The 24,886-nt window shown below is 42.0% G+C and overlaps 1 protein-coding gene and 1 long non-coding RNA gene across 8 annotated transcripts; one reads left to right on the top strand and one right to left on the bottom strand.

The window, feature by feature from the left end:
- Positions 1-1,760: 1,760 nt before the first annotated feature.
- LOC142102045 (uncharacterized) lies at positions 1,761-10,398 on the bottom strand. 6 transcript variants are annotated; one of them, XR_012679189.1, is made up of 6 exons: positions 10,313-10,398; positions 8,587-8,909; positions 3,679-3,907; positions 3,227-3,429; positions 2,448-2,548; positions 1,761-1,909 (listed from the first exon to the last, which is right to left on the bottom strand). It is a non-coding gene; the product is annotated as an uncharacterized LOC142102045 (long non-coding RNA). The 6 variants fall into 6 exon arrangements; XR_012679191.1 differs by having other exon boundaries at positions 8,846-8,909; positions 10,313-10,327; XR_012679190.1 differs by having other exon boundaries at positions 3,679-3,903; positions 8,846-8,909; positions 10,313-10,327.
- Positions 10,399-10,496: 98 nt separating this feature from the next.
- DDX39B (DExD-box helicase 39B) lies at positions 10,497-24,622 on the top strand. Of its 2 annotated transcripts, XM_075186555.1 has the most exons (11): positions 10,497-10,606; positions 12,587-12,831; positions 13,837-13,964; positions 14,047-14,139; positions 14,490-14,673; positions 14,864-14,982; positions 21,114-21,245; positions 22,688-22,797; positions 23,482-23,626; positions 23,761-23,908; positions 24,027-24,621. In XM_075186555.1, exons 2-11 carry the CDS (start codon positions 12,618-12,620, stop codon positions 24,041-24,043), a joined length of 1,290 nt encoding a protein of 429 aa, XP_075042656.1. In that variant the 5' UTR covers positions 10,497-10,606; positions 12,587-12,617; the 3' UTR covers positions 24,044-24,621. The 2 variants fall into 2 exon arrangements, with proteins under 2 accessions (XP_075042656.1, XP_075042657.1); XM_075186556.1 differs by lacking the exon at positions 21,114-21,245 and having other exon boundaries at positions 24,027-24,622.
- Positions 24,623-24,886: the final 264 nt, after the last annotated feature.

The raw sequence follows: 24,886 nt of genomic DNA, 5'->3' as shown, positions 1-24,886 counted from the left end.
AGCAATCTGGTAAGGCATGCTAGGACTTGTAGTTTTACAGGCCTGCTCTATAGTAACACCAGACATCCTTACACTGCCAACAGTGCATGTCCTTGTATCTCCTACTGCACACATCACTGCTGCTGGTGAACAAAGCAATAATAATCCTTCACACCAAACCTGATCATGTATTGCTGGAAGCCATGTGCAACACAGAGAAACATTTCTATGCTTACAGGATACAACTACAAGAGACGTGATCAGTTTCCACACACAGGATGGCGTCACATATCACAGTTCATGACCAAGTCACTTGGCTTGTGCACCATGACTCGTGCAAATCATAATACCCATGCAGATAGCCCAGTGCAATAAAAATTGTGTTTACAGCTAAATTGTTTTGCATACATATTCCAGTTCAGTACCTCAGGCACTTTCATAGCAGTGTATGCCAATGCTGGCTTGTTACTGCAGTATAGCAGAGGACACCTCCCCAATGGTGCACTATATAATCAAATAAAAATTGAATGTTTTCCCCCCATTTCAAAATATTTGGATGTTAAAAAAAAAATCCACCTTAACACAACTGTATGCCAAGAGCAGGATATATAGAATTCTCCTAAAATATAAACATTAATATTTTATAGAACACATTTTTAAAAAGTCAGTATACAGGACAGCAATCTCCACCATAGATTGGGGCAGTATATCAAAAATCTCCTAGATCCTCAAACGTGGCTCAATAGAGAAACTAAACCTAGATGAATTCAAACAAGATCCATTCTGCAACCATCATTTATTTATATAGCGCCAACATATTCCGTAGCGCTTTACAACTGGGGACAAATACAGCAAAAAAAAACAGGGTAAAACAGACAAAAAGGTGAGAATCCATTGCTGGAATCTATTGGGTGGTGTTGTGAAGTTTTATACTGACCTGGAGCAATATTAAACAGCCACTTCGCATATGATTGGACCAAGTCAAAAACTAAATCTTGATTGCAACATACAAATGGTTGCTGAACAGATCTCATGGAATTCATCTAGGATTAAGTTTCTCAATTAAGCCTCATTTGATTATCTAGGTTTTTGAGATACTGTCACAACATATTGCAGGGTTTACTGTGATATATATAGTGACTAAGGTTGTTCAATATTTTATTGTTTATATTTTAGGATAATTCAATAAAATCATGTTTTTGCATCCATCTGCATGGGTGATAATTTCTTTAGACTCCTCTTAGCACTTACCATTCTTGTTACTGTACATACAGAGTCATTCAGCATACATTCCATGCAACATTAGACTTTTGAAAGGAAAGGCAATAGTATCATGTAGTCAGCTTTAGTTTTCTGTCCCTTCAAGATTGTTGCTCTTTGAAAGCTTCCACATTTCTCCAATGCTCTATTCACTGATTAGAAGTGATAACTCGTGTGCCATTTGTCAACTGTAATTAACTGAGGCACTATAGGGCATGCAGTGCACCCCTTGTCTATGGCAGACACATTATGAGAAGTGACGGTCACCAAGGGAGTTTGATTTAAGGAAAAGTTCCGGAGGATGCAGTTATCTCGGGTGAAGGTCATTGTATGTAGACACATGCAGCACCCATGTTGAACAAGTCTAATTCCACTAGAAGATTAAATTCCTAGTGCCCTTATTTCTACATTTCAGTTATCTGCCCTCATGTACTGACTGAAATCAGGGAGAAGCCATCTCACTCTGCAATATTACAACATGCAAGTTAAGACATTGTGGGAAGGGACAACAGGACTCAATATAGGTTTAACAGTTTGTTTATTGCAAAATATTTCATGTTTTATACACCAATGAGAATTCTTGAATAGCTCTAGTCAGGAAGAACCAGAATCCTGTTTATAGGTCCCAAAAAAAACTGTACTTCCATTCTTCACCAGTGGGAGTCACTACCTGTGTAAAGATATGCATTAGTAATGACAGCACATTCATTTATTCCATAACAACACTGTATACCTCAGTATCTGTTTTAGGGAACGGATATTCAAGGGCGTAACGTTATATTGATTAAAGGGGCCACATTCCACCAACTGCATGCAAACACATTTTTTGCAAGGTGCGCAGATGAGATTTAAATACTTCATAAAGACTCAAACCACCACATATGAAATCAGCTCATGTATGCATATTAAAAGGCAGCCAGTCTTAAATACTTCTTGCTGGTATATTAATCTTTAGCAGAGAGTTAAGCGTGTCAGAGCGTTTACTAAAGCATCATAATGAAATCAGAGACTCTAGTCGTGTGTCATCAGCCACGCTTAATTTAGAAAAGTGGTGGGCAACAAGGAAAGTGTCAGGGACCTATCGCAGTGCAGATTCCAAGCGGCCACAAGTTACATTTCCAGGGTCATTGCGCTGGATAGCCTGAACACCGAGCCCCCCTGGTCCCAGCCCCTAATTTCCACCGTACATTACATCACAACATAGTTACCTCATTTAATTTGTGCAGGAGAAATGACCGATTATAGCCGTGCTCAAAATCAGTGCTCTAGGTCAGCGTCACAGGCTCCTGTACACTGGTCGGGGCCACAGCTGCAAAGAAGGAGAGCAAAGTCAAACACCAACACCGTTATTACACCAGGATGTCAAAAATATAAAGATTGATTGCAATAACACTTAGTGGTATAGAGCAGTTTCTGTAACTACAGCTACATTTTAAGAGCGTATCAGAGCGTTTACTTGAACATCATAATACATCAGAGACTCTAGTCAAGGTGTCATCATACACGCTCAATCTACCTAGAACCTTGCATTTAGTATACCATAACCAGGTTATAAATTCAAGGCAAAGCTATAATCAAACCTAACTATTGTTTACCAAAGAACAATTCCACCCAAAACTATAAATGTTGGCTTGCAAAGCAAGACTACCTCATAGGCACCGTCCACATGAGAACATGGGGTCCCCCAATGGCTGTAAATGACCAGCAGTGTACTCAAACACATTTCCCATTCAACTTTTTTCAAATAGGCCAAATGCATGTTAGATCTCCCTAGTGAGTTTAATGTATGCAAATGTAAGCTTACAGCAGTGGGGCAGTAACACCTTCCAAACAAACTAAACTTCGATAGGAACACAAACATTGTGGACCCCAGGTTTTCGGTCATGCAGTGCCTGCAGAATATGCACTTTTGTACATAAGCATCCACCCAAGACACATTTTAAGCTCTTCAGTTCACAAGACTAACAGTTGGAGCCAGCAAGCTTACCTCGGCAATGCGGCACAGCATCCTGCATCACCAGTCAGTGTATCTTCATCTGCTGCAAGAACAGAATAGGTTAATCTCTGTTAGAGAGAAAGCATCCAGTCTTCAGGAGGAAGGGTGGTCCCATCAGAACGCTGCGGTGATGGCATCACAACAGGAGTCAGTGGATGATAGGATCATCATTTGCAGACCACATGGAGTTACCACTGCAGAGCAATGCAGACAGTGAATAAGCCTGTAACAAGTTTATGCAACAAACAATACAGGAGAAACAAGGGAAAGAGAGAATAAAAGTTGCACTTTATGCACCAAAATAAACTTATAAAATACATAATAAAGAACACCCCCCTCCCCCAGCTACCATACAAATCTATCTGCACCGTGCAAGACACAGAGGTCAGAAATAATCCCTCCTATAAATCCCAGCCACTTTCTTCTACCCATAAAGTGATTACCTGGAGGAATAGAGAGCAGGATGGCGGCGATATCACCCGGGGTCGGTCTGCACGGTGCCCGCCACACCCCAGCTGCAGCTGCATAGATCTCCGACCGCCATCTTTATACTCCAACTCAAACCAGGGACTAAGAGACCGGACACTGCAGAGCTCGCCTTTTATACCAGCGTGTAAGGCCCCCTCCGGGAGTACTGCTGCAGCAGTGTTCGGCTGTCCTCCTGCCGCCTGACTCAAAATAACATTATATTCCATTAAATTCTGGCCACCAAAGCGTGTAAACTGTGACACACGTACACTATATAGATTCTAACATTGGACTTGGATTGTAAAATAAGTTTAGGATATATCAGGCAAACAAGCTGGTCACAAACTTTACAATAGGCAGCCTAAAATGCCTAGGTCAGGTCAATTTAAAGAGTAAGACATGAAGCTATAATCAAAATGTATACTGTGATTAAATAGGTATTTCTTATTCCTGAGCTACAATTATAATAAAACAACACTAATGTGGAGGTGCCAGTAATTGTAGGTATATAATAAGTGACAATCAGTGTGTGTGTCCAATCAGGTTTTTTTTTTTTTTTTTTGCTTTTTAAAAAATGTTATAGGTATTTTTCCCACAGGGAGGCTGTACCACGCCTATACCTGGCATGTTTTAAAAATTGCCCATAGGTATTTATGAGGGCATTTTTATAAATAAAAAGGTTCTTGCAGCGATGGAGGGGAGGAGGGCCCAGAACCAGTATATTGTGTGTATCTATATAACTGCATTAGTCATTCATCTTTCTCAGTTGCTGTGTTATGTGGCCTCAGGTTTCTCCTTCCAATTTGATGATGCTTCTAAAAGATACCCACACACTAGCCAAAACACCAGAACAAAGCCAAAAAGGCCACTCATAGTAAGGTATTTTAATGTCAATAAATAACAAAGGTTAAAAAAAATTGTACATTGGCTAAAAAGTGCAATCGCCTATCTGGTCAGTACAGTCCCGGCAGATAGATATATATAATCACCTGAAATTGGGAGAGAGCTCTAAGCAGTGCCACCTTCTTGTTGGAGTAGTTCTTGGACTGATGAAATATAGAAGCCACACCGTCGAAGGCCACCAAGGTGTTTCAACTAACACATACCTGCCAATTTCTTTAGTTGGCCTCCAGGAGATCCTGGGGAGCGCAGAAGGGGGCGGGGAGCTTCAAATCACATCATTTGGCCCCGCCCCTGTGAAGTAATCGTAATTTTGTCGCGGGGACAGGGAAAAAATTACGCGATTCACCGCAAAACGCGTCATTTTGGCTACCAATAAGCAGGATGCGGGAGACTTGCCTGCTCTCCCAGAAGACATACCTGGAATTTGAGAGTCTCCAGGATATTTCGAGAGAGTGGTTAAGTATGATCTAACGCTTCCCCTGAAGAAACAGAACACATGTAAGTTTTGTGTGAACTGTGTAGAGGGGTGGTAATCGGGTACAATACCCTGGGGAGGTTGATTCAAGAATTTAATAGGTTTGCCTGAAGAGTTGAGCTTTTCGGTGAACGCTTAAAGGAGGCTAGAGATAAGTCTTGTGTGAGGGAGGGCATTCTACACAGTAGATACAGCCTGAAAAATGTCCTGTAGCCGGGAATGGGAACAGGTAATTTAGTGTGAATGAGATGTGATAAGTGAAGAGATGTTTGTTGGTACAGTTTTGTTGATGGCCGTATGCAAGTAGAGGTATTGTATATTTGATTCGGTAAAATACAGACAACCTTTGTAGGGACAGAGCAGAGCAGCAATAGAAGAAAGTTTTGCGAGGAAAATCAGTCTAGCTGCTGCATTCACACTAGATTGTAGGGGTGAAAGGTTGGTTCGTGGAGCACCAAGGAGGGAATTGCAATAAGCAAGGCAGTGTCTGTGTGATAAGTGCATATTCTGGAAATGTTTCTTAGATGTAAGTAACAGGATTTGGATACAGATTTTGGATGTGGGAACAAAGGGCAGTTCTGAGACAAGGATAACACCCAAGCAGCAAGTTTAAGTGGTAGGGTTTATTGTCATGTTGTCAACAGAAATAGAAATGTCAGGTAGCCAACTTCTGTCGGCTGGTAGGAATATTAGTAGTTCGGTATTTGAAAGACTGAGTTTGAGGTGGTGAGAGGATACCCATCATGAAATGACAGAAAGACAGTAAATGTGTGTGTGGGAAGAGTAACTGGAGCCACTTGATCAAAGGCTGTTGCTAGGGTTTGGTTAAGATGTGGTACTGCCATAGTATTTATTATTATTATCGGTTATTTATATTGCGATACCAATTCCGCAGCGCTGTACAGAGAATGCATTCACATCGGTCCCTGCCCCATTGGAGCTTACAGTCTAAATTCCCTAACAAACATATACACACACAGACAGAGAGAGATTCTACAGTCTACATTCCCTAACATATACAGACAGACAGACACAGACTAGGGTCAATTTTTTGATAGCAGCCAATTAACCTACTAGTATGTTTTTTGGAGTGTGGGAGGAAACCGGAGCACCCGGAGGAAACCCACACAAACACAGGGAGAACATACAAACTCCTCACAGATAAGGCCATGGTCGGGAATCGAACTCATTACCCCAGTGCTGTGAGGCAGAAGTGCTAACCACTAGGCCACTGTGCTGCCCTAGTAGGAAAGAAGAATGCAGAAATTGAGGAGAAAAGTTGTTGCAGCGAGATGGAAAGTTATTCTTAATTAACAAAACTGAGAATCCTGCGGTTATGAAGAGGCTTCGTAGAGTTCGTCAGTAGAGAGGTTAATGTAATGGAGGAGAGTAGGTGATGATCCGAAAGGAGGCGTAAATAAATCAGAAACGGAACACAGTCAGGCATGGCCAATCTGCGGCTCTCCAGGTGTTGTGAAACTACAAGCCCCAGCATGCTCTGCCAGTAGATGGCCACCTTGCGAGCCACAGGTTGACCACGCCTGATCTAGAGAACACAAGATCAATGCAGTGGCCATCTAAAAGAGTCAAAGCATCAATCCACTGGGCACTGGGAGAGGCCAAGAGAGAAGGTTAGAGAAGGTAGTTTGGAGGAGAATGTGGATAATCAACGGGTAAGTGGAAATAACCCAGGACGATGGTGGTGATGTCGAAAGGAAATACATGAGTAGGCCAGACAGAAAAATGTTCAAGAAATTGTTTGGGTGGCCAGGGACAATAGGTCACAGCAGACAGGGTTGAAAAATCTGGATAGTATGTACGACCCCCCCCCCCCTCTCTGCCAGATAACATTAATACACCCTCCCACACATAACAATAATATAATATATAATGCCCCCCTTCGTTCTATACCCAACGCGGCTGTGATTCTTATCTTCATTTCACGCGGCTCCTTTTCTGCCTCCCCTCTCTACCTTGCCTTACACTGGCTCCCCTTCCCCTACAGAATCCTTTTCAAACTCCTCACCACCACCTACAAGGCCCTCTCCAACTCAACTGCCCCATATATCTCTAACATCCGCTCCATTCACACTCCCTCACGTTCCCTGTACTCGGCCAATGACCGTCGCCTCTCCTCCACTCTGATCACCTCATCCCACTCCAGAATCCAAGATTTCTCCTATGCCGCCCCCTCACTGGAACGACCTCCCTCACTCCACCCGTCTGTCCCCTAACTTGTGCTCCATCAAACGGGCACTTAAAGCCTACCAGCCATCCACCTAACCCTCTCTCCATGCTCGTTCTCATCTCCTCTCTCTTCCCGGACCCTGTATTCACTCCTCCTGCGCTATATCCCCTCAAATGACTCCCCTCTGTGCCTGATGTCTGTTTACCCTCCCTTAGGGTGTAAGCTCTTATGAGCAGGGCCCTCTTCCCTCCTGTCTCTAAACCTATTCTTCTGCTCCAACTTCACTACAATAGCCATGCCCGGAATTTCTGAAGTCTTGGCATTATTTGTTTACTGTTCTGTACTGTTTTACCCTGTATAGTCTACTGTTTGTATTGTGTATTGCGCTGCGGAAATCTTGTGGCGACTAATAAATAAAGGATAATAATAATAATAACATACCCCATCCCCATAGATAATATGATTACACCCATCCAAACCACCATATAATATTAAAACCCCCGATTTATCCCCAGATAACATTAGTACATCCATCCCGCCTTCTCACATACATGCCCTGGTGGGATGTACCCAATAACCCAGGGAGTTCCCAGTTATAATGATCTGTCTTATAGATTGTAAAATGAAAAACATGAGGTATTAGTTCATATTTTGATCAAAACATTTAAGCCTGCATCCCAGCGTCAAGGGTACCTCATTATATGCAGGTCCTACACTGACCTATATGCTTTAAACACCATCAAAATGCAGATAAAATCAGATGCACTCACCTCCCAGGTATAGAGGTTTACATCTAGCAACGGCTGGCTTGTGAGCCACACCCAAATGTGCCTTAAATAGGCTTAATGGACAGCTGCTATGACAAAAAGGCAATATTTTTAAACAAAACCAGAGGAAAAAAAAACCTGTCCATCAAGCCTATTTAAGGCACAATTGGGTGTGGCTCACCTCATGTTTTCATTTTGCTAGACACACATATATATACCGAGTGCGGGCTTGTTTTTTTCTGTCTGGTTTTATAGATTGTAAGCCTACGAACAGGACACTCTTACCTCTCTGTCTGTCAGTAATACCCAGCCTTGTTTTATTTTATAAGCCTGCTTTGGTTAATTCAAGAATTGTGTAACTTGCCTTTCTGGAGCTGATCCTACACAAATCATTTTACGGTAGACACCTTTTTATTTTCTTCACGTCCTTTGACATATCCCTGCACTTGTAAACCTTAGCTGAAGAAAAGGTGAATTTTCTTGACTTAACGAGAAAATTACACAATAAAAAACAAAACCTATTCAAAAGAGGTGGACTGCGACAACTTACTGCAGGCCTCTGGTAACCACCATAGAAAATGAATAAACAACATTCTTGGTGGACAGTTTAGAAGAATTAAAAGAAATTGCACCAGCTCAGAAGTCTTTGAAGAACAAGGAGATCACCTCAAACAGAAATTCCTGGAAAGAGGATATAATGAAAATAATTTACATCAGGCACTGGAAAAAGTAAAACATCTATAGAGAACACAACTCCTCCAATATAAGGATAAAGCCACAAAGAGAGCCCCTGATATTGCCTTTCTTACCTATTTTAACAGTAGTAGGAAAGCTGTAGACAATATCGTCCGGAAGCATTGGCTCATCATGGGACTGGACAAAGAAAACAAAAAGATTTCAGAGAAACAAAAAACCATCTACAAAAGAGCAAATAATCTATGCAATATTCAACAAAACAAATTACGAACTTCAAATGTAACTTCAACGGAAGAGGATTCACAATGAAAGCAGCCATCAATTGCAACACTGAAGGCGTATTCCATTTGCTGGAATGTACATGAGGCCTTCAATACATTGGTAGAAGTCAACGTTCTTTGAAAGTTTGAGTCACTGAACATATAAATAATTTAAAAAAGGGAAAACTTCTAACCATTTTGCAATCCATCATAATTGCAACACGAAAGGCTTACTATTCATGGGCATTCAACACGCTAAACAATTCTGGAAGAGGCAATTTTACAGAAATAAATTCTCATATTGAGGCAAAATGGACCTATAAAATGAAAATCTTGGACCCATATGGACTCAATGTAGATTTTGATCTAAGCTTATTTTTATCCCTATAACCCCCTACAGACCACGTTATTACTAAAATCCCATTTATTAGCTTTTTAATCTTTCATCTATTTTATATTTGTTTTATTTTAGTTATATTCTCACTTGGTGATTTTATTCAATTTCTGGTAAGTGGCGCTATACCCCCGAAAGGGGGGTGTTGTGGGAGGGCAGAGGGGGTGTGTGGTATGGCTAATTGCGACATTTTAGCCCCACCCACACAATGAAAGCAGTTTTGTGGCAGGGGGCTAGCCAAAACGACGAGATTCACTGCGGAATGCGTCGCTGAGGCTCTCATCGGGCAGGATGTGGGAGAATTGCCTGTTCTCCCGAGAGTCTCCCAGACATTCTGGGAGATTGGGCAAGTCTTGGTGAGATAAGATGCCACTACCTTATGAAGCAACAGTCAGACATGTTTTTTTGGTGGTCCCTAGTGGGGACTTCCTACTAACTAGTAGTGTTGGCGCTTGTGTCAAGTAAGAAATGTGATCCCCCCCAATTGTAACCAAATTAACGTAAAACATTAATTCCCAACACCCCACTTCATACTGCCCCTCTTGCACAACCCTAGTTTCTTCCAGGTGAAGTGACACTGATTACAACAAATAAAACACATATGGGGCAGCACGTTGGCTAAGTGGTTAGCACTTCTGCCTTACAGCACTGGGGTCATGAGTTCAATTCCTGACCATGGCCTTATCTGTGAGGAGTTTGTATGTTCTCTCCGTGTTTGCGTGGGTTTCCTCCCACACTCCAAAAACATACTGGTAGGTTAATTGGCTGCTAACAAATTGGCCCTAGTCTGTGTGTATGTTAGGGAATTTAGACTGTAAGCCCCAATGGGGCAGGGACTGATGTGAGTGAGTTCTCTGTACAGCGCTGCGGAATTAGTGGCGCTATATAAATAAATGGTAGTAATAATAATAATGAAGGACAGTTACCTATCCTCAGCCTCCATTCCTCTGAAGCTGGTGTAATTTAAGAATCTGAGTCCAATACTTTAAGTTAGACATTCCCCTCAGAAGCAGAAACCCGGGATATAATGTATCATCCACAAAATATTATTATTATTATTATTATTCTTGTGTTTTAGAGCAGGCACTGCGCAGGACAGCTGCGGTTGGCAGATACGGGCTTTGCCAACCACGCCCCGCCCTCCACCGGAAGTAGAATCCTAACGCTTGGCGCCCTCGTCCCTCCCGCCCCTACTTGGTCCGGAAAGAAGCCGAGTGCAGGTAAGCGGTGAGCCGGGGATGGAGTCATGTTATCCCCGTTACCCTGCCCCGCCGCCCTCCATCCCACCCCCTGCTCCCCTACAATGCCCTGTCAGGAGCTAGGATGGCGGCGGGAGGGCAAGATGGAGGCACATGTCCGTCGCACATGTCCGTCCAGTCCCTGCCACGCACGTCTCAGACCCCACATTACAGATGGCTGCGGCTTCCTGACCGCTGTGGGGACTACAAGTGTCAGGATGCTCTGGCTGTGACTTGTAGTTCCCGCACCGGCTGCAGAGACGGTTTGTCTGCGATGCGGTAATGGGATTACATGGTAGGAGGGGTCGGGTATGCAAATGAGCAGATATGGGCGTGGTCATCAGTGCAGGTACAGATCAGTCAGTGTCAGGGTGATCCTGCACATTCATAGTAGGAGGGGTCGGTTATGCAAATGAGCAGATATGGGCGGGGTCATCAGTGCAGGTACAGATCAGTGTCAGGGTGATCCTGCACATTCATCCAAGAGAATCAGATAAAGCCCCAATTCCTGGTCAGTGACTGCCAGTGTGTGGTGAGGAAATAATGTGTATACCCTGTATGTATCTGTTATAGTGCAGGAGGCCTTTGTCCTTATATAGAGAAATATGGGGCAACAATTCATTTACAGTGTCCATGAGATGCAGGGAGTTGTCTAGTCCTGATAGGTGGTACTATAAATTATTATTTTTTATTTTTTGGTGAACTATTTGAAGAGGAAACAACTGGAGAAATACAAACATATTGAACTCAAGAATATGAATATACAAGGTGTCTCCTCCATGTTTTATACATTATATCAATGGGGTAGGGGGGGAGAAGGAGGGAGAGAGGTAGAAAGGCACAAATTCTATTGACAATATTACTAATAAGTATACATGGAACATGCTCTAATTTCCACCTTGGAAAGATCCAGGTGTACATAGCAGCATCTTCTCTATAGGAATCAATTTTCTGCTGTTTCTTACCTCACTCTTACCAAGGGCTGCAACGCTGTGTCTGTGGCCTCCATTTACTATAACAAGTGCTAGCAAATGAGCTGCTTACTTTAATGGGACAGTTTGATTCAGTCTGTTTGCAATTTTGTCATCTTACGTTTTAATGAATACAAGTGAAACAACGCACTTGTAGGAAACCAGTTTTCTCCTTTATGGCTGGAACACACAAGCGATGTACAGCTTTGTCCTTGCGTTTAACAAAGCGTTTGCTGCCCATTCTCAAAGCAATGCAGTGTAGTATACTATGTATTTAATGCGCGCTCGCATTATATTGTACCGAGTGTTGACGCTCAGGCACGCTGTAGGCACTGTTGAAATTGACGCTCCTGTCTGTCAGAAAGTTTGTATGTGTATAGGTTTTGGGAGTGCGCTTACTAGGCTTTAAGAAAGCATGTTTACTGTGTAATGTGTGTCTTTAGGGTGACATCAGGTGAGTGTTTCAGAAAGCATCATTTTCCCATTGAGTACAGTATCCCAGTGCTAAGTGGATAAACAGTTCTGCAAATCTCGACTGACATTGCCCTCAAAGTACTCCTATTATCACAAATTCATATTTTCATGACCACTAACAAATAACAAAGTCATGGTATGTGATGATGGTACTTCATTCTGATTTCAGGAGATATTCAGCCCAGTTTCTGGAGACTAAAAAGAGGGCCGCTATGCTTTGTAGGTCGTAAATGATATTATATTACAACAATTCATGTCTCTTTACATCCTCCTCTAAGCAAAGTCTTACTTGAACTTTCCTGGAGAGGTTCAGTTCACTTTAACCTACATTATTAGAGTCACAGCCGGTGTTTATATTGTCCTGAACTTTACTTTCGGCTACCATATCAAATGTACTGTTGGCACAAGCTGAGCCCAGTGTAAATACTCTCACAGTCCCGCATTCTGTAGTGGTGTCGCTTGCCATATTAATGCATGTAGCAACGTTACTACCTGGTCACAAGCCTCTGTCTCCTAGATTCCTCCGCAGAGCAGAAGACTTACACTCAATGATGGCAGAAACCGACGTGGACAATGAGCTTTTGGACTATGAAGATGATGAGGTCGACAACCAGGCCGGGGGGGATGCACCGGACATCGCCCCCAAGAAGGAAATGAAGGGATCATACGTGTCCATTCACAGCTCTGGCTTCAGAGATTTTCTTCTTAAACCTGAGTTGCTTCGTGCCATTGTGGACTGTGGGTTTGAGCATCCATCAGAAGGTGAGACAGGGTCTTACGGCTCATGTAGACAAGACATAAATGTTTCTGAGAGTGAATAAATTAGTTTATAGGCATCACACCAGGAGTGAAGGAGTGTAATGTCCCTTATACATAGCGGAAACAGCCAGTTTGTGATAGACCAATGTTCTGATTTTCAATGTAATGTAACATCCTAAGTAATGTGCCTGTAGTTCCTAGCGAAGTGATTGACTGCATCCTTCATTGGCTGTGTGTAGTACACATTAAATTAAGATGGATAAGGTAGCTCTTAATTTATGTTCTAATACAATTTTATTGCAAACTGGAGACTGCTGTGTCTAATCCAATTAGCAGGCACTGATAAAGAGCGATGTAGTATAGATCCTTTACTAAGAAACCTTCCCTTTTATGGTACAGTTTGCGCTGGATACTTCAGATACAGCTATATCATTCGTTTAAGCTAATTAATATGGACAGCCCAGAATTTTTATCTCGCTAGGCTTTCACCCATTAACAAATGTGGATTCTTTTATGATAGCGAATATGCTATTTATCTGAACTGTAATAGAGACCTTGTTAACAAGCACCAAAGTATTATATAAGTGATGTCTTCAATGGTTAACAAGAAAATTATATTGCACTCTTTATACTTGTAGTTTTATGACAGAAAAGTACCTTCTACAATACCTTTCCTAACACGGTACTTAATACTTTTGGCCAAATTCTTTATAGGGTCACCCTCTAATGACTGAAGAGGTGTCCAAACCTTTTCCTTTAGTGTCTGCAGGTTTTTTAGGAGCATTAATAATTATTCCTATGTTTTATAACATAGTGACTTTTATCGTTTGAGTGCACATACGCTCCTATGGCAATATCCTTGATTCCTGAGTTGCAGACTCTACAGTACAGTCTGTTTTATTGTATTCAGAAGTGTATGAGGTCTGCATTTGCTAGTGCATTGTAGGGGTTGCTGATCTGGTGTGCAGCATCTTTCTACATCAATCGTGTTCCATTCTACCTTATCAGTGCAACACGAGTGCATCCCGCAAGCCATTCTGGGCATGGATATTCTGTGTCAGGCAAAGTCTGGCATGGGGAAGACTGCAGTGTTCGTCTTGGCCACATTGCAGCAGCTGGAGCCTATTACAGGACAGGTGAGTGATGCGTTTTCTTACAGGGACATCCTAAGAACGTGTAAGAATTCCTGGTAATAAGAATGCCCCTGATGTTTTACAGGTCTCCGTGTTAGTCATGTGTCACACCAGAGAGTTGGCTTTCCAGATCAGCAAAGAATATGAGCGATTCTCCAAATACATGCCGTCTGTGAAGGTAAGGGGGAGAGAGTATCCATAAAGTTTCTAAGATAGCTCCCAATAAACATTGAGTTGTTTCCAGGTTCTGTTTACACATGGGCTGGTAGATCATCTCTGCTAATGTTAAAACTATGTAATGCTATCATATGTAAATCTATACTTAATAAATGTCAGTATAACCTGTGTTTGAACCATTATCTATGGAAAACCTGCTCGAACATAAGTTTTGTTCAATACATAAGATTTCAGATACTCTGCACCCTATAATTGTGTTTTGTAGTATTTCCCCTGGAGATTTATTTTCCTATTGTTTTACTTGGCCTCATACACACCTCGTCTCATTTCATCACTTTCACCCTCCACCAGGTGGCAGTATTTTTCGGCGGCCTTGCCATTAAGAAGGATGAGGAGATGTTGAAGAAGAGCTGCCCCCACATTGTGGTGGGGACCCCCGGACGTATTCTGGCGTTGGCAAGAAACAAGATTCTGAATCTCAAACACATCAAACACTTCATCTTGGATGAGTGCGACAAGATGTTAGAGCAGCTAGGTGAGGACGTGGGACATGGCAGTGGTGGGAAGGAGAAGGCTGGGTCATGGCTTATGGAAGATGTAAGGGAAAAGCATGGACCTTGGATGGGTTCAGGAATGAATGTAGCGTTGATTAACAACTAGGGTAATTGGTGCTTTGTAAAATATTTTTCTAATTGTATCTTACATGCTCTTAATCTTCCTTTCAGACATGCGCAGAGATGTTCAGGAAATCTTCCGTATGACCCCGCATGAGAAGCAGGTCATGATGTTCAGTGCTACCCTGAGCAAGGAGATCCGCCCGGTGTGCCGGAAGTTCATGCAAGATGTAATAACTGACTCCTCACATCTCTCCTTATCCTGCACCGTCCCTCCACCAGTCCCCGCCTGATACTGCTACCTAAGGGACTCTGGTGGAACAAAGCTGCAAGCTAAACAAAAAAAAAGGGTCTCTCCTCCCTCCCAGTACGACCCTGAACGAGTCAGATGTCAGATGGTCTGTCGCGCACCTCACGCAGGCCTTATTTAATGCTCTACTTCCCATCCGTGACAGAATCATCAGTGTCGCGAGAGCTAGGTTACCCATTTGTGTTTCAAAGTCTGGTGTGTCACAGAAGCCGAGTTGCAAGTGTCTTGTGGCACAAAATCTAATTCAATCGTCCTTTCCCTTCAAAAACAAGTAAGATAATATCAGCACAAGTGTCACTAGCAAATATAGAAACCATTTGTTATATATCAGTGTCACACTAGTCAGTATCCAGTCCTTGTGTGATATCAGCTCTGTCACACTAGTCGGTATCCAGTCCTTGTGTGATATCAGCTCTGTCACACTAGTCGGTATCCAGTCCTTGTGTGATATCAGCTCTGTCACACTAGTCGGTATCCAGTCCTTGTATGATATCAGCTCTGTCACACTAGTCGGTATCCAGTCCTTGTGTGATATCAGCTCTGTCACACTAGTCGGTATCCAGTCCTTGTGTGATATCCGCTCTGTCACACTAGCAAGTATAGAAACCAGCGCCACTTTCACACTAATCAATATCCAATTTCCAGTTCTTGTGTGATGCACCAGTACAAGTGTCACACTAGCAAATATAGAAACTCAAGAAAGTGACACACCAATACCAATGTCGCACTAGCAAGTATAGAAACCTGTGTGACACAGCAGCACCAGTGTTGCACTAGGAATTATACAACCCGTGTGTGATACATCCGCAACAGTGTCACACTTATAAATTATTCAGTACCTGCTTGACACACCAGTGTTGCACTATTATTAAATGATCCAGTCCCTGTGTGACACACTAGCACCAGTGTTGCACTATTATAAATGATCCAGGCCCTGTGTGACACACCAGCACCAGTGTTGCAGTATAATAAATGATCCAGTCCCTGTGTGACACACCAGCGTCGCACTATTATAAATGATCCAGTCCTTGTGACACACCAGCACCAGTGTTGCACTATTATAAATGATCCAGTCCTTGTGTGACACACCAGCACAAGTGTTGCACTATTATAAATGATCCAGTCCCTGTGTGACACACCAGCACCATTGTTGCACTATTATAAATTATCCAGGCCCTTTGTGACACCCCAACGCCAGCGTTGCACTATTATAAATGATCCAGCACAGATGTTACACTAGCAAATACAGAATCCCTGTGTGACACAGCCAAGAATACTTCCATTTGTGATGTGAGCAACACAAATGTCGCACTTGTCAATATCTGCCCCAGATGTGGCACACCAGCTACTGAATATAATATATATATTATCCTGTGTGACACAAGCACACGTGTCATGCTAGTAAGTTGTTTTTTTGTTTTCGTTTTTTTTTTCATCACAAAAGCAAGTACAGTTCTTGTTTTGGGCCACACTTGCCATATTTCAAACTTTTTTTGCCACATTAGTGCCCTTCAACAAAATTACACAACTTAACACCCTGAATTACAGTGTCAGCCTTTATATGGCACACATCATTTTCATCCTTTAATGGGATCAAAAACTACCCTTTTTTTTCTGCTGTGACACAACTGCAAATATTGTTGTTTTAAGTGCCCATAGGTGTCACAAGTTTAAAACTGCAATCCTGGAGCATATGGTTCAATCCATACCTTCTCCTACTGTTCAGTGTGACATTTTGTAATACCAAATCCACAAGCTCTCATATTAATCTAGAGCAAAGTCACACCGTTTTATTTTTGTTCCCTGAGTGACACAATATTCTAGTTGTCACTTTTTTTTCCTCTACAATCATTCCTATCTGTCAGTGCCAGAGATGGGGTAGGGGTGTGTGCTGGGACAGAGGCAGATCTAGTTGGGGGCTGACGTAAGGGAGGTGAAGTTGTGATACTGTCAGACTTACATTAGCTGGTCTTGCTCCGGTCAGTCCAAAGGATTTGATAGGGTATAGCATATGGGACATTGAGTCAGCGTAGCTAACAAAACCTTATATTTGAAGTTTTTAATGCCATAGTAAGGGAACCACTGTATTGTATATTCAGGACCCACTCCCCCCGAAGAAATGCATCAATGAGAAATCAGATCCCCCGAAGGCTTAGAAGTAATTAATTGATGGCGCATGATCTTAAACAAGGGGTGGTAAATGTGTGGATGCAGCTCCCCCTAGTGGATAAGAAGACAGCCAGGTTTAGGCAGAAGATAGCACTGGTTAGACAGGACCCATCTTTTCCTACTGTCTCAGTCTTCTTTCTCCTCTATTTCATTCTACTTTATTCCAAAGTGTGAATTATCTGTGTGTTTGTGTGTGATACTCGGTATACACATATATGTATAGAACTATACCTTTTCGCTCCCTTGTTTTTGTGTGTAAGTCTTAACACTGATGAGTACAGTACGTCCAGGCATATTTCTATACATATATAGGTGGAACTGAAGGTGTACATTTGGATATATACATGCCTTAGGGGTGTGTGTGCTTATATTACAGTATGCACCCGGTTGATATTATCTTAGCAATGTTTAGATAAGTCAGGTTGTGTTTACTGAGACTTTAAAGCTGAAATACAAGTTGATCCAGTTTGAAAGGGCATCTTGTAACATTTAGCAATATATGTAAATATTCACCTGACGAGATCTCTCATAAACGTGCTCACCCACAATACAATTCATATCCCAATTGTTTGTTTTTGGGACTGTCTCAAATACAAACCTATATAATGAGTGTCTTGTTTATGTAAAGCAGCTTGTATTTCAGGTTTTTAAAGTTTTTTTTGTTTTTTTTTTTGTTATAACGGTGGTTAATGAGGCTGTAGAGTTACAGGTCCTGCACAAACTGAAAGATTATCCCGATAAAATGGTTATTAGGATGGCTGAGGGAGGTCAGTGCAAGGATACTGTTGACCCAGAGATTGATTGTTTAATTTATAATAGCTCCCCTGCATCGTAAGATCCTTGCTCTCCTCTGAATGTTGTATAGCAACTTCTGAAAGACGATGCGTGTCTAGGTTACAGCTTATATATGCCACATAGGTTCAAAAAGAGTTGCTTTACTAATTTTAATGCTTCTATCCCATATAAATGTCTCAGTATTCCCAAGCACGGTCTTCTCCCCCATCCTAATATCTGTTACAATCACCAGGCTTTCTGGAATGTCTCTTGAGGATGTATGAAATGTAAATTAATGAGGTGCTCGGCTAGACTGATACGGGGGGATGGTGGACGACACAGGACTCATTGTTGTGGTGTGAGCCAACTTCACCAGGCCCTGACGTACACAAGTGATTTAAGCACCGCGTTTGATCGCATACTTCTCCGGTTATCACATTTTCTGCCTATATGGAATGTAAGTCATCTTGAACTTGTGAAATATTTGTAAAATCTCATGACCAGTCACATTCTGCTTTACATTCCAAACAATGTGCAAGATGAACCCAGGCTGTCTACTTAATACAATGCTCCTGTGTTACCCGTTCATCAGCCTGGCCAAGTATTTACATGTGTGTGTGTGTGTGTAGATGAAAGTGCACATTAGTTGTGTACAAGTCACCTACACACACAATGCAGCCGCCATATTGCGTCGGTGGCATCATGAGTTAGTGAATTAGACTCGGCCAGCACAAGAGCTGCATACATTTGGTGTAAGTGTTGGGTACATGTTTATTCTGTTATAATGTCGGAGCAACTCTGACGCGTAGTTTTCAATGGTCAAAAATCTGCTAACAAATGTTTTTTTTTAAGTAGTTTATAGACCTAGACGATGTATATTGTGATGTGTGTATGTGTGGTACACAATAGAAACGTCATCGTTTCCCTATTGATACGGCGCAATTTACATTTGAAAAATGAAAGGGCTTCAGACACATTTAAATACTCTGTGTTGTGAAAGATTCTGTGTTTGCTTCAGAGAAGTGAGTATGTTTCTATAAATAGATCCAGGGCCCTGTTGCTTTATGTAGGGCTACAGGACTTGCAACAAATAAAATACAGTAAATATCATTTGCCCTCTATGTACACAGATCTCCTGACTTGTATTCCTGATTGGCTTATTGTATTTACTGTTCAGTGAAAGTCCAGGAGCACCTTGCCTATGCGCATTGTAAAAATGTAGTTATAACTATATTAACTTTCTTGAAGCAAAAGCATGATCTCAGCAACATAGTTTAAATGGTGGTAAAAATAATAATAGACGTGTTATAATACATTCTAGGAGCCAATGTTCCTAAATAAATTGCAGCTTGCTTGTAACTTTTGTGAGTCCTTGGATAGATGGGAATAATTAAAGATCTAACATTACCTTCAGCTGTGGACTCTTCCCTTCCATCAGATGCTTATATGTGTGGCTCCCACAGCCTGTAGACACTAATGATGACTTAGGAAGTGTTGAAATCTTCAGCATGAGAATCTATTCACGCTGCCAATTCCAGACTCCTATGTCGCATTGATCACTTGGTGATGGGGTCAGATGTATGAGGAGGGACGGATAAGTTCCCTCTAACACTTAAAAGAGGAGTCTTAAACTGAATTTAATGTTAGATCTATTGAGCATTATTGGGGGGGGGGGGGAATTTGTACAAATGTAGGCTGTGGTTTTGTATAGTGATTAGAACAGTGATAGCTAACCTGTGACACTCCAGGTGTTGTGAAACTACAAGCCCCAGTATGCTTTGCCAGCTAGTTATCTACTGGCAAAGCATGCTGGGGCTTGTAGTTTCACAACACCTGGAGTGTCACAGGTTAGCCATCACTGGATTAGAACTATGAGAGTGCATGTTTAAAACTACCCAGTCACCTAGGAATTGTTTCTTCCTAAAGAGCCCTTTACCTCTAGACGAAGCCCTGTTACTCTCATGTCCCCAGCTGAAAATCATGGGAGGACCAATCACAAGAATAATTGCCCCAGGAAAAATGGGGCAGCAAGTAGCAGCCCCCAGGGCTTTAGCTAGAGGGAAGGGGCACCTATGTGTTAGTACAGCTTTTAAAAAATGTACACCTTCAGTGAGTATTTGGTATTCTCAATGTAATACACTTTGGAAATTGAATATGTATATTGTATGTACCCCGCCTTTCAAAGGGATAAGATGACATCTCGCATGATTTTTTGTTTTGTTCTATATGCTATTTGTTTCTGATGAGACATAGGCCACCTAAAAAACAATGTTTTAAAATATGATGTACATCAGGGACCTGATTCATTAAGGATCTTAACTTGAGAAACTTCTTATTTCAGTCTCCTGGACAAAACCATGTTACAGTGCAAGGGGTGCAAATTAGTTTTCTGTTTTGCACATAAGTTAAATACTGACTGTTTTTTCATGTAGCCCACAAATACTTGATAGCTTATGTGTACACTGAAATTTAAAGTTGATATTTGTGTGCTACATGAAAAAACAGTCAGTATTTAACTTATGTGCAAAACAGAAAACTAATTTGCACCCCTTGCATTGTAACATGGTTTTGTCCAGGAGACTGAAATAAGAAGTGTCTCAAGTTAAGATCCTTAATGAATCAGGCCCCAGGTTTGCAGTATTTGGAGCACAGGGTATATATTTAGTCTCCGAGGAGACACCACTTTGAAATTGAAGAACTCTTTGGCTCCGTCCAATGTCACCGATGTCAACGTGGTGAGCCACAGGTTCTTTCTATTGAATGACAATTTTTCTAGAGTCCAGAATTTAGTCTACATCCTAGGGCGGTGGGTTTGCTAGGTGTAAGAACAGTCACCGGTATAGATGGGAGGAGACTAAGATAATATTTATAGTTTCTCATTAAAGAGGAACAAAGGTTCCAAAATTTGACTGTACCATAAGGGACACTTAATGCTTATTGTTTCATTGGCTTTTTCTGTGCGAGATCTCAGCTTAGCCCAAGAAAGTTTTCATCATAGGAAGCCACCATGATCCAGTCCTCACCTGTAATAGGACTTCTCAAAGATAATAAAGGAAACCGACCCCTCCCCTTACTGTTTAACCCTTAATCTCCCACCCCCTCCTCCAGCCGATGGAAATCTTCGTGGATGATGAGACCAAGCTGACACTTCACGGACTACAACAATATTACGTCAAACTCAAGGACAATGAGAAAAATCGCAAACTTTTTGACCTCCTGGACCTGTTGGAATTCAACCAGGTGAAAAATATACCACGTTGTGCTTTAAATGCGTTCCCGTTGCCCGTACACCTGTAGGCTTGGCCAACATTCATGAACATGCAGCCCATCCATTCCTTAGGGTTAAAGGGAGTTTCCACCCTCAAAGATTTGTTGTCCAGGCATGTTTGCTCAGACTGACCTGTGTATTGGACCCAGGGAACAGAAGTAAATTGGCCTGGATAATAGAATACTGTGAAGGTGGTCCGCCCCCCGTTACAGCATTGAGGCATCTCATGACCAATACTTGTGAGGCAACGGACCCTGTTGAATTGGCTGCGGTTTCATGACCTATTGCATCCCACAAAATAGCTGCCTCCACTGTGTAGGTGATTGGCACTTTAAAATATATAAAATTCAATACATTTTTTAGTGCTTGTGCCATTATTTTAAGTCTGCAGATAAAAAATAAACATGCAAATGTAAAGTTAATGGCAATGTTTATATTCCCCCATGTTTATAACCATGCAGTAATCTTGGCTTTTCGAGATGCATGTATATTTGTGTATTTGTTTTTTGAGGAAAGTTGTTGCTATAGAAAAGAGTGCTGTAACCCATAGCAACCAGTCAGGTGTCCGTTTTCTTCTACCTAGTACCTTTTGCCTACGCATCGGTTTTCAGGAGTTTTCAATATTGGGTTTATGAACCGGTGTGTTACCAATACACCTAATTGTCAGATTTTTTGTTGGTAATCTTCCATTCATGTACAGCATGTGTTTATTTGGTTTTAAAGGAGGCACTATTTCAGTAATTGTTTGCTTTATAGTTTTGTACAAAAAAGGTGTTGGATAACAATCTAAAGACTTTGATCCTTTTAAATAATTGAGCAGGTGATTTAGTGGAGTGTTTTATGCAAGGACAATATAATTTAGTAGCAAGGGACTTAATACTTGTGATGGCTAGTTATTATATTACTACAAAGGACTGTCCATCTCTTACAGAAGCATTTATGAATTCAAATTGTTTTCAAATAGGATATGACTAAGAAAGACAGTAAATGAAGTGCTGATTGGAGGTATCTTCATCTCCAGTTGGTGCTTCCTTAATGAACTCTGATACAGTAGGGAACTCCACTAAAACAATGGCTGCGTGAAGACTATTAGGCTGGAAAGTGGATGAAGATATAGGATGGAGCTTTTAAAAAAAAAAATTTGAATAGGGCAATTTTCATAAACCAGGGCAGACAGGCACGGAAGACTGACAAAATCCCAAGAGTAAGTTGGCCACAGTACTGAAATACATCATTGCTGGAACGTTGTTTTATGTATTTTATAAAGAGGTTCTTGGATGCTTAATTCAGAGCTACGGTTCATCTGTTGCTGCCATTGATTTTACCTGGAATTAATTTTGTGCTTCGTGTGGGATTATGTTTGTGCGTTCTCTACAAGAAGGATAGCTTAATTAGTTAACATTGTTTAATGCAGGTGGTCATTTTCGTGAAGTCCGTTCAACGATGCATCGCTCTGGCTCAGCTACTGGTGGAGCAGAACTTCCCAGCAATTGCAATTCACCGTGGGATGCAACAGGAGGAGAGGTGAGGACTGGGAGACCGAGCTGGGTGCTATATTCTCGTTAGGATTAGAGGTGGGGACTGGGAGCTTGGGGATGCATTATGCTAGGGACAAGGTGAGAACCAGGTGACAGAACTGGGTGCTATATTCTTGTTAGGATTAGAGGTGGGGACTGGGAGCTTGGGGATGCATTGTGCTAGGGACAAGGTGAGAACCAGGTGACAGAACTGGGTGCTATATTCTTGTTAGGATTAGAGGTGGGGACTGGGAGCTTGGGGATGCATTGTGCTAGGGACAAGGTGAGAACCAGGTGACAGAACTGGGTGCTATATTCTTGTTAGGATTAGAGGTGGGGACTGGGAGCTTGGGGATGCATTGTGCTAGGGACAAGGTGAGAACCAGGTGACAGAACTGGGTGCTATATTCTTGTTAGGATTAGAGGTGGGGACTGGGAGCTTGGGGATGCATTGTGCTAGGGACAAGGTGAGAACCAGATGACAGAACTGGGTGCTATATTCTTGTTAGGATTAGAGGTGGGGACTGGGAGCTTGGGGATGCATTGTGCTAGGGACAAGGTGAGAACCAGATGACAGAACTTTGCAGTATTTTTGTGCTAGGACGAGAGGTGGGGACTGAAACAGAACAGGGTTGGTACTACACACTTGTGGATAGATGATGCTTACCACTGACCTATGTTTCAATAACAGACTCTCCCGGTACCAGCAATTCAAAGATTTTCAGCGCAGAATCCTGGTCGCCACAAATCTGTTTGGTCGCGGGATGGACATAGAGAGAGTGAACATCGCCTTCAATTATGACATGCCAGAGGACTCCGATACCTATTTGCACAGGGTCTGTATATCTGTCTTTATTGCTCTCCCGGACGCCCTCTATTCCTGGAACTCATTTTCTCTTCATGTCTGGTTTTTCATTTCTCGGTCTCTTGCAAATATTTCTAATATTCCTAATCTCGCACCCAACATTAGGTGGCCCGTGCTGGCAGGTTCGGCACGAAGGGTCTAGCCATCACATTCGTCTCTGATGAGGGAGACGCAAAAATCCTAAACGAGGTCCAAGATCGTTTTGAGGTCAACATCAGTGAGCTGCCGGACGAGATCGATATCTCCTCATACAGTGAGTTTTTCATGCCCAGTCCTGTGCTCTGATGTTACCTTTCCTGTACAAATTGCTGTCTCCACCTCAATCTCCACCAGTCTACGGCCCCTTCTAATATCTGGTTTGCTTCTTACAGTTGAACAGACGCGATGAGGCTGGATCCCTGCTTCGATGACGCCGTGTGGCTGCCAAAAGAAATGCTCACCTGTTGTTCCTTCTCGCACCAGATTGGGGAAGGCAGTCACTAGGAAAGCCGTTGAACAGCGAGCATGGCTCTTTTAATCTGGATTCATCCCACTTTAATGTTTGATAAGCAGAATTTTGCTCTATGAATTTCCCTTCTGCACTGACCCGCACTCTTTATTTGAAAAGAGCATGAGAACGGTTCTATAGTGTGCAAGGAATTAAGTTAATAAGGAATGCAAAATGATGCTCTGTGAGTCTTTTTGAATAGCGTAGTAGACGCCTGCACAGGGAACCTTTTTTTTTTTTTTGACCCAATTAAGGATAGATGTCAACCAAGCATTTTGAGTGCCACGTCTGGTTAATGAAATATCTGAAAACAAGCCCTTACGTTGTGCAGTATTTGGTTCTAGTTTTATACAGTGAGGATTGGCTTTTTGTTTAGTGACCACCTCTGGACGAGTGACATATGGTGTCACTTTCTTGTATCTTGTGACCCTCTTACACAATGTCACAAAAAATAATAATAAAGAAAAAAAAAAACAACTTGCGTTTGTTCCTCTGTGATCACATAGTCCTTCAGTTCCAGTGTATATGTCAGTGTGGCGGTGGAGGGACAATGAAAGAAAGAAAAACAGGTAAAAATCAGGTACAAATAACAAACTGGCTTTTTAAGATGATATTTTTACCATCTGGATCTGCATTGCTTGTACTGAAGTTTGACATAAAGAGGAGAGTGGTCTGTAGTAGATTGAAGTTTTCTTTTATACAAATGTTTGTTAGCATTCGATGCGATGAATTGAAGTGAGCAGG

Source organism: Mixophyes fleayi, chromosome 9 (assembly GCF_038048845.1).
Source record: "Mixophyes fleayi isolate aMixFle1 chromosome 9, aMixFle1.hap1, whole genome shotgun sequence".
Lineage (NCBI taxonomy): Eukaryota > Metazoa > Chordata > Amphibia > Anura > Limnodynastidae > Mixophyes > Mixophyes fleayi.
The sequence above is the reverse complement of the archived record's forward strand: the minus strand, read 5'-3'. Positions and strand labels throughout refer to the sequence as shown.

What these genes read in the sequence shown, in the direction of transcription:
- DDX39B (XM_075186555.1), top strand. Translation starts at nt 12,618, where the DNA reads ATGATGGCAGAAACCGACGTGGACAATGAGCTTTTGGACTATGAAGAT. An exon ending in GTTTGAGCATCCATCAGAAG is followed by an intron (nt 12,832 to 13,836) that starts GTGAGACAGGGT and finishes CTACCTTATCAG; the next exon opens with TGCAACACGAGTGCATCCCG. An exon ending in CAAGATGTTAGAGCAGCTAG is followed by an intron (nt 14,674 to 14,863) that starts GTGAGGACGTGG and finishes TCTTCCTTTCAG; the next exon opens with ACATGCGCAGAGATGTTCAG.